This window comes from Ricinus communis, chromosome 8 (genome assembly GCF_019578655.1).
Source record: "Ricinus communis isolate WT05 ecotype wild-type chromosome 8, ASM1957865v1, whole genome shotgun sequence".
NCBI lineage: Eukaryota > Viridiplantae > Streptophyta > Magnoliopsida > Malpighiales > Euphorbiaceae > Ricinus > Ricinus communis.
The window spans coordinates 20,830,173-20,846,653 of record NC_063263.1 but is presented as its reverse complement, the minus strand read 5'-3'; the positions used below and the strand labels follow the sequence as shown (position 1 = coordinate 20,846,653).

Below are 16,481 nucleotides of genomic sequence, written 5' to 3'. Positions count from 1 at the left end.
TACTTACCCATCTTCTGCTTATAAGTTGCTATCCTTTCATTCACCTAATTCCTTCTTTCCTCCAGTATATCTAGGTTGATCCTCAACTGTAAGGGTTGATTTGTTTGATCTCCCTTTTTAGTTTTGTAGCTTAGCATTCCGGCTTCCACAAAGATCACAACTTATGATCCATAATTCAAGGAGAACGGGGTTTCATATGTTGGTTCTCTAGGTGTAATTCGATAACTCCAGAACTCGTGATATAACTTTTCCACCCATCTGCTCTTCTACTCATCTAACCTCTTCTTTAGCCCTTGAAGGATGATCCTATTAGCAATCTTTATTTGCCCATTAGTTTGTAAATGAGCAACTAGGGTGAACCTCAAATCAATCTTGTAAACCTTACAAAGGGATCAAAATTGCTTGGAATCAAACTACTTTCCATTGTTTGAAATGACGGCCTTGGAGATGCCAAACCTGTAGATAACAGACTTAAAGAAGAAACTATTGATTCTTTTTAGTGATGCTCATCAGAGGCTCTAAGTCGATGGCCACTACTAAGAACTTGGATTGATGTACTGATAGAGGGAAAGGTCCCAAGATGTCGATCCCCCATTGAAACAAAGACTAGCATAATCAATAGGCGCAAGCTCTCTAGAAGGTATCCTTAGGACATGTGCGTGCTTTTGATAGCTTTGGTAATGGTGGACTAGATCTTTAGCATTTTTCTTCATTGTAGGCCAGTAATACCCTTGCATTAATGCCTTGTTGTAAATGCTTGGACTCGCCTTATGGGCTCTACACACCCTCTTATGAATTTCCTTTAGCATATAATTTCCTTCGTCTTCTAGAATGCACTTCAGCCATAGATGAGTATAGGAGTACCTATATAACTTTCCTTTATACGTCCTGTAGTGTGTAGCTCTTCTAATTAACTATAAATTCTCTGATCTCGATCCTGCCAATATGCCTGCCATAAGGTACTAGGGATTCATCCATGTTCCTTTCCAGTTCACAACCATCATAGGAGTAACTGCCGTTGCAGGCAATGCTTGTATTTCTATCAAAACTCCCTTCAACTGAGACATATTCCCCCCTCCCCCCCGTTACAGACTTGGCTATCTCATCAACTCTGTCATTCCCTGATCTAGGGATTTTCTTCAACTTCTAGATTCCCCCCACTTAGCCATTTGCTAAAACCGCCTACTGCACTAACTCATCATACTTTTTCAAAACTGGCTCCTTTATTGCATAAATGCCATTTGTTTGATTTTCAACAAGCTGGGAATAGCTATAAATCACTAGGTTCTTCATATTTATCTCCTGAGCTAAAGATAGGCCAGCTAGTAGGGCTTCATATTTAGCTGCATTGTTGGGGAGTACGAATCCAACGTAATGACATACTTAATCACCACTTTGTGGGGGCCCTTTAAGACTATGCTCACACCTGATCCTTTCAGCTCCAATGGCTCTATCTATAAACATCTCCCACACTTTCTTTTCCTTCATAACCATGTCACCTTCTAAAGGAGTTAGTTTTGCCATAAAATTGGTTAAGACTTGTGCTTTCATAGATTTCCTAGCTTAATACTTAAATTCCTAAGCTTCTAATCTTTACCACCTACTCAACTATTCTCCTAGCATTTTTTCTTTTTAGAGGATCTTTCTTAAAGGAAGATTAGTGCAGACAATGACCTGATGAGCTTCACAATAATGCCTTAGCTCTTGGGAAGCAAAAAATAAAGCTATGGTATGCTTTTCTAAGGTCGGATATGTTAGCTCGACATCATAGAGGACTTTATTGACATAGTAGATTGGATGCAACTAACCTACTTCTTCTTTAATCAAAACTGCAACGACAGTCTCAAGTGTAGTGGACAGATACATATACAATTCTTCCTTTGGCATCAGGCAACTCAACAATGGAGGAGATGTCAGAAATTCTTTCAACTCTTTAAAGGATTTCTGACATTCCTCTATCCATTCAAATTTTTTAAAGTTTTTCAAAGTCTTAAAGAATGGATGGCATTGCTTGGTCGAACAAGGAATAAAATGCCTTAGAGCAGTAACTCGCCTATTCAGTCTTTGAACTTCCCTTATATTCATTAGGGGGTTCATCTTCATGATTGCCTAAATTTTTATCAAGGTTCGCCTCAACCCCACCCCCCATTTGTGACACCATATATCATAAAACACTTTCTTGATGGCACTCTGAATACACGCTTCTCAGGATTCAGCTTTAAATCGAATGACTTCAGTAGCTTCATAACCATCTTCACATCCTAGGGATGATCTTTGGCTCGCCTGCTTTAGATTATCATATAATCCATATAAACCTCCACGTTCTTTTCAATCAGATCATTCAACTAGCATTTTTCAAACTAAAAGACATCATCCTATTACAGTAAGTACCATGATCTGTTATACATGATTTCATCACCTGATCATCCTTGTGCATATGGATCCGGTGATAACTTGTCTTTGCATCCAAGCCAGCATATAAATTATGCCTTGCTGTGGAATCTACTAGTTGATCAAATACTCATCAAAGGATAATTATCCTTAGGACAAGCTCTATTGAGATTTATGAAATCCACACACATCTGATATGATCCATTAGGCTTTTTTACTAACACCGCATTAGCTAACCACTCCAGATAGTATACTTCATTGATCATCCCTGCCTCTAACAACTCCTGAACTTCCTCAGCTATAGTGATCTGCTGTTCAGGCAAATGCTTTCTTTTTTTAGTAACAAGCTTGATTAATGCTTTGATGCTTAATTTATGGGTGATCACATTATTGCTGACCCCAACCAGATCTTCTATTTCTCAAGCAAATGAGTCAGAGTGTTTACGTAGGATTTGGATGATCTTTTCATGCAAATCCTTATCCAGCCCTGCACCGATCTTCGTTGTTTTCCCCTCCCTTACTCATATCAACCATCTCCTCAGCAGGCTCAACCTTATCCTCTCTTTCCGAATTATCAGGTACTTCTAAATGAACTACAGGAAAGACCCATTTCAAAGCATTGTAGTAGGTCTTCCTAGCTACCTCCTAACTTCCTTTAATCACTGCTACTCCTTTGGAAGTTGATATTTTCATGGTTAAATATATGATTCAAACTGAAGCACATGTCTCCATGAGGATTTTCCTCCCAACAATTGCATTGAAAGTAAAAGGGATATCTGCCACCATGAACTCTGTTCTAATCTCTTTGGTGATATCACCATCACCCAACTCCATGTCAATCATCACCGATCCTTTCAAAGGAATTATTTTTCCCCTAATCCCACAAGGGGCATAAACACTGACTTTAGCTGTTTCTCGAACAAATCCATCTTTTTGAACGCCTCTAGGGTGATCATGTTGATTGAGCTACCATCATCTACTAACATGTGTTGAACTTGACAATCATTCAAGTATCCCAAAATAATCATCGCATAATTGTAGAACTATCACATTTCCCCTATCATCTTTAGAGAATGTGACTAATCTATAGTATCGAAGGATCGACCTATTATGCCCAACTGAGTATATGTCCCTCACTGTCGACTTTATGTTCGATAAACTGTCTTCTGCTGAGCTCCCTCCAAAGGTTACTCCAATGAATATTCCTTTCCTCTTGGGCTTTTTAGGATCAAATTTTCTCCTCTACTACGATCAGGCTGATTTCTCTTTCTCTTTATAAACCTTCCAACCCCCGAGGCCTCTCTTTGGATGAGCCTTTCTATCTCCTCCTTTAAATGCCAACAATCTTTAATATCATGCTCCTTATCCATATGGAATTGGCAAAATTTATCATTATCTCTTTTACCAGTTGAAGAGTAGTTCATCTTCTTAGGCCATTGGACTCTCTACTTTGAATCCTTAATCCACATCAGCATATTAGCTCAAACAACTGATAATGGAGTATAGGATCTGCCCTAGGCTCTGATACATCCTATTTTTTCTATCGTTAACTACGCGGATCCCCTTAGCTTGATCCATCTGTACCTTTGGTGAGCTTTCACTCATCTTCTTCTGAAAATTTTGCATCCCATCATTAATTTAGATATGTATCTGTGCCACTGCCATTAGAGAGGAGATCGACTTAGGAAGGTCGGAGAGAAGTGCCTTTCTGAGATTATGATTGTTAGTCCCGTTCATCATCAATATGCGATGTCCCTGTTAAGATCTTCTACCTAGATTGCTTCTTTGTTAAATCGCTCAACAAATTTTCTCAGGCTCTCCCTTTCATTCTGCACCATAGTTAGCAGATCGGTAGATATCTTTTTTGGGGCTATGGAAGCTATAAATCTTTTTTTGGAATAAACTAGAGAGCTAAGAAAAGGAGGTAATGGAATTTGGTGGTAAAGATTGTTACCAATCCTGGGCTAACCCTTTAAGAGTGGTGGGAAAGAGCTTGAAAAAGCTATGATCTAGGTGGGTTTGGGTGTTAATCATGGTTTGGTACTTATGGATAAGACCTTTTAGGCAGGTACTTCCATCATACGACTCCATATAGGTTAGAATTTAGAATTTTGGGAGGTATTCAGTTATTTTACTTGTGGATACGACTCCATCTCAGTAACCCAAACTCGGATCTTCGTCATAACTTGTCTGGCTCTTTCTCTAAAGTGGGATCATTCTTTCTTCTTGCTCTCCCTCAGAATAGGGACCATCACGATTACTCCGACTCAACACCTCCATAATAGGAAGAGCGCCTTCTACATGAGGATCCTTTGCACCATCAGCAACCACCACCTGCCTACTCCTCTCCACTAACCGTGGGTCAGGATGTTAAGTGATCACAATCAGAGGTGTGGTGTGTTGCCCTACAGCTTGGCTCAATTTTCTTAATTCTACTCTAAATTCAATAAAAGCATATAAAAGTGATTGAGTGGTAGCAGGTTGGTTAAGGTCGGGGATGATGTTTGGTTATTCTGAGGAGATAACATTAATTTGGGGATTGCAAGAGTTAGAAGAGGAATTTGAGTCGAGATCAACGAGTACTTTTTTATTCTTGGAATTTGGCGAGAACATACTCAGGCCCAAATCTCCAGTGCTGGATGATAGATCCATAGGAGTCAAAGGTGACGATTTGATATGTATATGGATCTATACGGTTGAACTATTCTTGATGAATTCCTGCAAAACGTTAAGTTATGGCCCTAGGCATTGTACTTGAAAAACTACTCCGACGATCAAGTTAGTATTTAGTGAAGGTAATGGGATATAAGTGTTTAAAAGGCTGTAGTTACATTACCTCTTTCTCGTGGTGTGATACCTTATATTTATAGGCCTCGAGGTAGAGTAGTTTATTCATAATACACTTCACGACAGGATAGAGTCCCTTGTCTAATAAATAATAAGTACAAGAAGTAGAGTCCCACTATAAGTCTATAAGAAACTAGACAGTGTTTGAATAGACTTCTAAATATTTCAAGTGAGCTCGTAGTATTAATCTAATAAAATCTCTAAATATTTGAAAATTATTTACCTATTTTAAGAAATAATGATATTTAGTTTATAATTATGTAAATTGAGTCATATGTTATAAATTAAATATTTTACACTTTCTATTATAAAATATATAATTTAGCAATTGTCCATATAATTTCCTCCTTTCATAAAGTTTTTCAGCACACTTGCAAATTAAACTTCATTTTCTACATTACTTTGCCAGCTAAAACCAGTTGCTTGTTGTGCGTTGAAAATGTGGTTAGTACTGGGTTGGGTTCTTCGAAGGACAGGTTGTCAGTTTTTTCCATCAGATGGGTAAGGGATAAGGGACCAAAGGTGCAAAATTGAGAAACTCTTATTTTTATTTATTTGGGTGCAGTAAGGAATGAGGATAGGACACCAGCTAAGAAGGTTAGGTTAGAGGCAATACAAAATATAATCTTTATGAGATGAGGAGCAGGAAAGCTGAATCAAAGATATGAATTTTCTGAGGAAGATAACAGAGCACCGATATAAATGGTAGTTCTTACTTGCTTTAGATTTATATACTAAAAAGAATAGTCGAGTTACACGAATATATTAGTATTTTGTATTTTAATATTAATGATTGACATATATTTAAGTAATTTAAAATAATAATTATATATTTTCCTCAATTGATTTAGTATATAATATAGTAAGAATCTTTCTATAAAAATAATATTTTTTCTTTGAAAAAATTTGGAAAATAGTAAATGTCTATTGTCCATAGTCGATGCCTTACAAGTCTTGGCGAGTCGTTTTATTATGGATAACAATGGATATGATATTTTCAGTTATCCGATCTTTCTCGACTCTAATAGAATAGGCATATAATTGGATTTGTATAGATAAATATTTTTATAAATTTAGACGGTTAATATTTATAAAAGGTATTTATAAATTTAAATCTATAAAGAAAGGAACAAGAAGAAACATTATTCAGTCTTTCATCCTTCAACCCAAATTTTTAATCTTCAAATGGAATTTAAATGCAAGCCTAACGAGCATATAGTTATGTTACCTTTCATGGCTCAGGGTCATCTCATACCTTTTCTTGCATTAGCAAGACAAATCCACCGAAGAACTGGTTTCAGAGTCACCATTGCTAATACTCCTCTCAACATTCAATACCTCCGTTCAACCATGAACTCACCTGAACCTAATGGCATCAATCTTTTTGAGCTTCCATTCTCTGCTCCCGCAGAATATGGCTTATCACCCAACACTGAAAACTCTGAAAACCTACCCTTAGATCTTATTGGGAAGTTTGTAATTGCATCGACAAGTCTCAAGAATCCAGTTCACAATCTACTATCTGATATTGTAGCTAGAGAAGGCAAGTCTCCACTTTGTATAATATCAGATGTTTTCTTTGGATGGGCTAATGATGTTGCCAAGAGTTTCGGTACTGTTAGTATTACTTTTACTACTTGTGGTGCATATGGCACCTTGGCTTATATGTCTTTGTGGCTGAATCTTCCTCACCGCCAGCATGCTGGTTCCGATGAGTTTCATGTGCCTGGTTTTCCTCATGGATACCGCTTTCACATATCTCAGTTGCATAAATTTATAAGAGATTCTGATGGTACTGATGCATACTCAAAGTTTATGCAGAAACAGATTTCACTTTCTTTGCAGTCTTTTGGTTTTTTGTGCAATACAGTTGAGGAAATGGAGCCTTTAGGATTGGAGTCATTTAGGAAATATATTAAGCTTCCTGTGTGGACAATTGGTCCTCTTCTTCCACCTGATGTGCTAAATGGTTCATCTCTTTTAAGTTCAGGTAATATTAGTTCTCAGCGTGCAGGTAAGCAACTTGGGATTTCAACAGAGAAATGCTTGCAATTTCTTGATTTGCATAATCCATCTTCTTTACTGTATATTTCATTTGGTTCGCAAAATAGTACAAGTCCCACTCAGATGATGGAATTGGCTATTGGGTTGGAAGAAAGTGCAAAGCCTTTCATCTGGGTGATAAGGCCACCAGTTGGTTCTGATAGCAGAGGTGAATTCAAAGCAGAATGGTTACCAGATGGATTCGAAGATCGAATCAGGAGTAATAAACAAGGATTGCTGGTGAGAAATTGGGCACCCCAGCTAGAGATATTGTCACACAAATCGACTAGAGCATTTTTAAGTCATTGTGGTTGGAATTCAGTGATGGAAAGCTTAAGCCAAGGTGTGCCTATTATAGGTTGGCCTTTAGCAGCAGAACAAGCTTATAATTCTAAAATGCTGGTGGAGGAAATGGGTGTTAGTGTGGAATTGACAAGAGGATTGCAAACCAGTATAGAATGGAAAGAGGTGAAGAAGGTGATAGAGTTGGTGATGGACATGAAAGGCAAAGGAAATGATATGAGGAAAAAGGCTACAGAGATTGGAAAGTTGATCAGGGAATCAGTGAAAGATAAAGGAGAAGAAAAGGGGTCTTCTGTTGAAGCATTGGATGATTTTGCAAGAACCCTCCTGTCCAGAAGACAAGGTTGTCACTAAAAGGAAGTTGGGCTACTCTGTTTTGGTATCAAGTTCCCTTTTTTTTTTCCCCTTTAATTAGATTATGTGTTTATCATTGCATAGCCTAGAATGCACCAAAATGGCTGGCTTTTAAGAGTTCGAAAATCTATGGTTTTTATAGATTATGATTTTAGCAAGATTCTTGCTATTATTTGGTAAGGCAATTTAAGAGTTAAACAAGTAGGGAAGCCAACTTTCCTTCAAAACTAATTGGGCTTCCATTGAACAAAGTTGTGACAAATTGTCTTGACTTTTATTTCCTCTTACTCGATCAGTAAAAAGTCTTTCTTTATTCTTTCAAATCTCTCATCTTAAATATGATAGAATTGACTCGTAACATTTTGAATGTGATGCTAAAAAGGTACAATATTTGTCTTTGTTTTGCTTAAAATGTTTTAGCATTTGATGGTAAAAATAATAACTTTCCTAATCAAAAGAAAACTTAACTATTTTTTCTCATAAAGCTTGCTTTCTCTGAAAAGAACTTTTCCAAATTTATTATGATTAGGTGAAATCATGTTTAGTATGATATTTTAAAAGATATAGAAAGTTGGCACATTGAAAAAGATGAACAATACTTAAAAATAAGTATATAATAAAATAGCCCTTAAACAGGATAACACAATTATCTAAATTGAATAGGAAAAAAAAGACTTGTTATAGACTACAAATCTTTAAACCATTTCTTGCAAGATAACAAGTTTCCTCTCTCTCAAATCTCGAACCTTAGTCCAGGCCCCAAGGCAGCTGGAAAAGGAAGATCTACAGAAGCTGATCCCAACTGAATGGGTGACCAACTATGCTGATCTCTTTTAAGATCATGTTCAATATAATCAATTTACTTTTTTAGCCTTGTAATCTCCTTTTCCTTCTGAATGAAGGCTGAAGTGATAGGCTGAGGCAGTCGAAGCTCTTTATCCAGAGCTTGGTATTTGGCAGTGAGAGATGAATAGAGTTGGAGTACTTCCTAAGAGAATGTATCCAAGAGTCTTTTAGTAAACTCAATTTATTTATTCCAAATCTAAATTTTTTTATTTATCTTTTATTATTGTGTTATATCAATATTAGAAATTTTCAATTCTAACATAAGAGTGCGTATATGAGATGGTAAGGGTTTCTTCTAACTTAATTAAGATGTTGAGTTCGAACTTTTGATATATAACTGCATTAAGATTTTTAAGAAAATATTTTGCTACCCGTAAAAATTCTATACAGCAAGCTCTAAAATGATTGTAATATATGTATACTAAAAAAAATTAACAATCCTAATGGCCGAATGATAGGTACAGTAGCTGAAATATAATTATAAATAATTGAGTGATGGTAACTAAAAGATATCTATTGGAGTTGATTAATAGTTGAAGAAGAACTTGGGTTTGAAAGAATTATGAAGTTTGAAATTCAAGCTCAATCAAGTGAGCTCCATTCATCCTCCTATCGATCTTGAAAATGGGAAATGGAATCAGTATTTATAGATCATTGATTATTATACCACGTTATACAATTTAGTACATGTAAAATTATAAATTATAAATTATAATTAGGTTTATTCTTTAGATACAATTTATAAAGAATGTATCCATATTTTAATCCCATCACACTAAGTTTCTTTTGCCAAGAGTTGGCCAACAAAACACTTAAAGGTGCACCATTCTTCCAAAAGTTAATTAATCTGAACAAGAACTGATGTATATTTGGTAACGTCACCCACTCAAGAAAGTCCAATTAATTATGTCACTCTCTCAATTTCTGTTTCATGAAAATTGTACATTGAATTATTATATCAGAGACAAATTATTGACTCGTGGATGTGTTTCCCATGACGTCTCCTATTGTGCTTATGGTTCCAGAAAAAGATTATTTGTCTTATGCCAAGACATGAAGGATAAATTTTTTGTCTCATAAATTTATTAAAAGAATGGGTAATCAACTCCAACTTTACCTTTTCTTTGTTTTTTCTTTTCTTTTTAAGGTCCAATTATTAGTCCATGATTTTTATAATGTGAAAGATCATCTCCAATTTTAATAAATAATTATAAATGTAGAAACTGTTTATTTAATTTTTTTAAAAAATAGAACTGATTAACCATATCATGAAAATTTTCAACTACTTATGAAGTTGATTTTAAAAAATGTGAAGATTTATACTATTTTTTACTCGTCAGACAATAAATTTAAATTAAATTTATAAATTTTATAAAATTTATCGTTTAAAATCTTTCAATACAAATAATTATTAAAATTCTTCTCATTTTTTTTACTCATTTAGCGATAAAAAATTTCTAAATTTTATTTCCACCTTTTCCTTGTTTTGCTAATTTTTGAATTTTTTCTTAGCTATGGCTTTTTTCTTAAGAATATGAACTGGAGAATTTGTTCAGATTGTATCCCTACATCAATGAATTTGAGGGCAAAATATGTTCCAATTGAAGCAATGTGGTCGCTGTGTCATCGGCCCCCGAAACTAGTCACCATGCTTTATAAAGTGCCCATTCGCACAGGAATCTTGGAGGCTATCCTCTCTAGCTGTTTCTGATCCAGGTACGAGGCCTATTGTGGAGTGGGTTGATAATTTTCTGAACTCCGATGTGATAAAGAACTGTGACCTTTATGCAATGCTTTGTTGGAATCTATGGTTTCATAGGGATCGATGGGTCTGGGACAAGGTTGCAAGTACTGCTCTGCAAGCGTTCAACTTTGCTGGTCGACTGCTTTTGGATTGGCAGAAAGCTAAGGCTAATGCTCCACCCATAATGCGGATGATGAGATTATGTTATGGGCTAAGCCTAGAGTAGGGACGATTAAAGCCAACACAGACGCAGCTTTGTTTGCGGGCATAATGTGATTGGGGTGGGTTGTGTCGTTAGAGACTCTTAGTGGACATATGGTGATGGCAAGAGCAGATAGGATTCCGGGCAATTACACTCCCAGGGAAGCTGAAGCTATCAGTATAAGGGAGGCATTGTCATGGTTAAAACAACAGATTTTTGAGGAGTGCATCATTGAATCTGATGCACTGCAGGTCATAGAGGCTCTAAAGGCTCCTTCTAGTCAGTCTTGCTTTCATTTGATTATTGATGATTGTAAACATTTGGTTCAGCACTTTAGGCAAGTTCATTTTCAATTTGTCAGAAGATCTGCAAATACCGCAGCCCAGATTGTTGCTAGGGGTGCATATTCTTTGTCAGGTCCGATGGACTGGTTTCACATCCTCCAAGTTCTATTGCCCATGTTATTGCTTTAGAAAGTTCTGTTTAATGAAGATTACATTTTATTACAAAAAAAAAAAAAAGGGCTCGGTTTGGTGATTAATTTTTTTTAATCAGTAATTTTAATCTTCTCTATATATCTCTTCTTCACTCTTTTCAATTGTTTTTTCAATAATTTTTTCTCGCTTTTTATTTTTTTCTTTTATTCTCTTTTTCATTTTTATTTCCTGTAGTAATAATACCACCAACATCAACAACAATAACTACAACAACAATAATAATAATAATAATAATAATAATAATATTATTATTATTATTATTATTATTATTATTCAGAATAAGTATAAAAAGTAAAATAATTTCACTCATTTATAATTTTAAGTATGTAGTTACAAACACTGATAAAAAAGATATTTCACCATTAAAACTTTCTTATTCACAATTTATTATTATTATTATTATTATTATTATTCGGTATAAGTATAAAAAAATAAAATAACTTTACTCATTTATAACTTTAAGTATGTAGTTATAAACTTTGACAAAAAAATATTTCACCATTAAAACTTTCTTATTCACAATGATTTAATCATCTCATTCTGATCAGTTATCATTAGCATATTCATCATGTATAATAAGATTGATTTAAAACTTCACAACTCATAATATTATTATTGACTTTCAAATCACTCTCATCATATTAGTAATTGTTTCACTGTAACTTGATAATTAAATAATAAAATTAGAAGTTGTTAAGCTCTAAGTCTATTTTATTAGGTGGCAGAAAATCTGATAATGATAGTTGATTAGAGTGAAGATAGTTAAATCATTATGACTCAAAACCTTTTAATGATAAAATATTTATTTTTTTCACGATTTATAACTATCAGTACCAAAAAAGAACTTCATTTAGCAACAAAATTTATCATTGCTAAGAACAGGCGTTAATAAAAGCAATAGCGATGACATTGCGAAAAATGCATATCATCATTAAAAGGCTTGTTGTTACAAAAGTAATGATATTTTGGATGTCCATCGACGTATTTAGTGACGAATCGGCTACCGCTATTAGAAATATGGAACATCACTAAAAGAGTAGATAAAGTAGCATTGTAAACAAAATTAACAATGCTAGCTTTTATCGCTATATAACAGTCGGTGATTTTAATGACAAATGTTAATCATTGCTATTGTTTTTCCTATCTATTTTTAAAAAATAAATTTATCGCTAAGTACAGCATTTATTTTTGCCGTTGTTATTTCATTGTTAAATAATAGGAATGTATAATTAAATTTTTTACAATTAATATGAATATAATATCAATAATTATTTCTTATTTATTTATTGAAATTGAATAGGAGCAATGGATTTATATGCATAATAAAATTAAGTTTTAAATTATTACAAAAAAGTAATAAAACTAATCATTCACAAGAAAAAAATATTTTTTAAAAAATAAAAATATCACAAGAATAGTGTCTAATCGGAGACAGAAATTAATAAAATATAACATATTCATAGATTTAAAATTAAAAAAAAATTAAAAACTATAGAATGAAATTAAAACAAAAATTTTAAAAATAAATTCATATATAATTAAAGTTACAAATTATACCTATATAAATATTAGAAAATTAAAATAAAATCTTTATAAATATATTGGAAGCAAAAATTTTGAAAACATTTTAAATAAATAAAATTTATATATAAAAATAAAAACTATAAATATATCGTCATTTAATACCTCAACGACAACAACAACAACTGTCACTAAAACAAACACCTAAGCACCAAAGACTCTAGTCATTTTTTTTCAAAACATTAGTGATGGATAAAGAAATAGTTACTATATCGTCAGTGTCAGCACCCATTTTTCAAATCTAGATATCGAGAGAATTATGAAAAATTTGATGATAAAAGTTTCTATTTTTATCGAATTTCGAAGATTGAAAAGAAGTGAATTTGAGAAAATGATGAGATTAATTGGATTTAAAGTTACTTTTCTAAAATCAATTTAGACCTACTTTTAATGCCTAATCGGAAGATTTTAACTATTGATATCATCATTTGAGGGGTGAACATGTCTCACCGAAGTCGTAACTTCTGAGACTCGATTCATGGTGACGAGATCTGTACGGCTGAACTTCCCTCGTAATGGGCTTCATGCTAGTCTCTTCCATTTTCATTTTCGCGACATAGAAAAATTCCAGCCACCCCGTGTAGCGGCGCTTCAATTTATGTATTGAGGACAAAATTTCACAATGTAATTCCGAAACTCTTTGTGGTAAGGATTCAACGCATGCTGGGGATCCTAGTGGTCTAACTGTCAGCTAGAAGTTTTTATTTTGTATAGCACTCTTGCGAGTGGACCATGGTATTTTAGATTTTTATTATTATCAATAAATAATACTGTTCTTAGATTAAATATACACATTTATCGATGTGGTCTATATGATCGCATTTTAGATGTTGGTTGTTAATTGAGATATACTGTATTTGGAACAACGCTCGGTATACAAATGCTTTTGAAGCGTATACTGGATGGTTATCTTTTTGGGGTATTATCTATATGCGTATAACAGAAATTTGCATTTTGATATTGTATTTCGTTGCGCCTAAAACTGTTAGGGATCATTAGGAGACGTTTTTGAGTATGCACCATAATTTTATTACAGTTATAATTTTAATACTATTACCATTATTAATTTCTATTATTATTATTACTATTATTATTATTATTATTATTATTATTATTATTATTATTGGTAAGGATTACAGGTTGGTTTAATATTTTGACTTTTTCCTGTATAACCAGGTGAAGATATGTCCAATATTTTTAAATATATTTAAGGCATATAATGCATTGTTTGTTCTTTTTTATTATTTATTTATCCTTTCACTTAGTATCATATTCATCCATTTATTTTTAATATTTTTCAGTTTATTTTATTGATCCTTTAGTAGATCACTCGAGTGTTGTCCTTATTTCCACTTCATCCCCTTAGTTTTAGTGGAGGTTAGACTAACATAATTTATTTATTATTTTGTCATTTCTGGACTATATATTTTCCTTTTCGATAGACTTTAGGCTATTATATTTATTTTGATTACTCTATACAATTCAAGATTAGATATCCTTAGGTGATGTTAAAATATTAGATTTCTTATGATAATCTTTTCGATGTTATGATTTAGTAAAATATATTCTTTTTAATTATCAGAGTGTATGGTTGTCATTATTTCTTAGTAGTATGATTTGTACAGTAATAATCTGCAGAGTTAGCCTCCGTAGCATCTATCTCCATTTAAGCTCCATCACTGCAAAAAAACTGTATTTACCGTCGCTAAATGCGACAGACGACTGTACATCACTAAATGTGATAACATACCAACGGTTTATCATGGACGTGAGGGGCCTATGAATTAACGATGAAATAGCAACAACAGTTTAACTACGGATGTAAGTTTGTTAATAAATATCGCGCGACTCATTAATGCTTTTTTCTACGACCACCCAGTGACTGTATAACGGTGGATTCTAGCCACGACACAAGAATCCATTGCTATAATTGGTGGGAACCTGGAGCCAATATCTGGCTCTAAAAATTTAGGGTTAGTTATGGCTTGTCTGTCATTAATAGCTGCATTTAGCCATAGATATATGTCGTTGCTATAGTTTAGGAAAAGAATTATGGAAGTAGCCAAAGCAATGTGGTGCCATTTCCATTTAACGATGGACATAAAATGTTTTAACACAAACAATGTCATTTTGTGATACGGAGATGTTATTTTGGTACACAAGCAATAATATAACGATGAAATCAGATTCATCACTAAATTCTTAATTAAAACATTATCGTTTTGGCCACCTAATAATTAAAACCTAAAATTTTTGAAAACACTTTCCAACATTAACTTATAAAATTTTATAATAAGAAAAATGATGTACCAAGTTAATTCTGCTTACTAACATAAAAATTAGTGAGACAATAAAAATTTATTGCGTTTGGATGTAACATGTGCAAAAAGATTATTAAGTTTTATAATCATATGACTTTTATTATTATATTATTAAGTTTAGGATAAATTATTTTTACTGATTTATAATTATTATTCTTTTAGTAAGCATAGTCGACTTTCTATATCATATTTCTTACTATAAAATTTCAAAATTATCATCGGAAAGTGTTTTTGAAACCAAATTAAAAATATGAATATTTATTTTAAATTTTTTATAAAACTAGATAAAATTGTTAAAAAGTGTAAAGTTCAGAATATAATTGATAATTAGGCTAAAAAATAGACATTAGTTATATAATATATCTAAGTTAAAATTGCTTAATGGTGATAATTTAAAGAAAGATTGTTTAAGTTTAGAAAATCCTTTTAAAACATGACATGCTTTATGATACTAGTGGTTTATATTTATTTTTGGAATTAAAAATTGTAAAAGAAATTTTATATGAAAAATTAAACAACAAATGAAATATAAGATTTTATAAAGAAAAGATAAAGTATTCTCTAAATACATAAATAACTTATAGAATATTATTGAGCATTCTCGTTATGGTAATTTCAGTAAAAAGTATTTAAAATTAAAATTAATAAATCTTATTAACTATATCATCAATTGAAAAAATTTATTTTCTAGACTTAAAATAAAAATAAATTAGTGATTTTATATTTCAAAAAATAAGAAAAATAATTTTTAATTTATATTTATATTAAGAAGAATCCTTGTCTAGATTTATATTAATAGTGCCACAAATTAAATATTACTTAGAGCCACCAAAGCCACAGAGGATGTTAAGCTGGTCCTGCCTGCTAAGGACACATCTTATTCCTTATATAGGTTCCCTCTTAATTGCTAGGATTTCCTTCACCACTCCTTAAACAATACTAAATTGGAGAAGTTTATTATTATATTTTTCCATATAATATCATCCGGAATCATTCATTTTTCAACAAATATCTCACTCTGTAAGATGTCAGCTAAAATTTATATAGAGAGTAATCCGATCGGTTTGTTATTGAGTGATCATTAGATGATTTTGGTAAACTGGACTACCAGAATGTGTATCAAATCCTCTGACTCCTGGCTTAAGAAACATATAAACAACACACTAAGCATAAGCCTGTAGGCTCAAAAGAAGGAAGAGGGGCAGAAGCTTTACTTTTCTATTCAGCAAGGGAAGTCATCTGATGTGTCAAGTCATACAAAAATACATGTGTATCAGACATGTACATGTGGAGCTTGTCGTGTACTAGAGACTTCAACATATCCTTTCAATTGGAAGCATGTTTAAGCTTCA

General features: G+C 32.9%; 1 protein-coding gene across 1 annotated transcript; it reads left to right on the top strand.

Annotated features, from left to right (window-relative positions):
- Positions 1 to 6,240: 6,240 nt before the first annotated feature.
- Positions 6,241 to 8,253, top strand: LOC8260701 (UDP-glycosyltransferase 92A1-like). The gene has a single exon (XM_048377594.1). It carries the CDS (start codon positions 6,424 to 6,426, stop codon positions 7,936 to 7,938), a length of 1,515 nt encoding a protein of 504 aa, XP_048233551.1. The 5' UTR covers positions 6,241 to 6,423; the 3' UTR covers positions 7,939 to 8,253.
- The last annotated feature ends 8,228 nt before the right edge of the window (positions 8,254 to 16,481 follow it).

Bases quoted from the DNA above. Each gene is read 5' to 3' on its own strand.
- LOC8260701 (XM_048377594.1), top strand. From the start codon at position 6,424: ATGGAATTTAAATGCAAGCCTAACGAGCATATAGTTATGTTACCTTTC.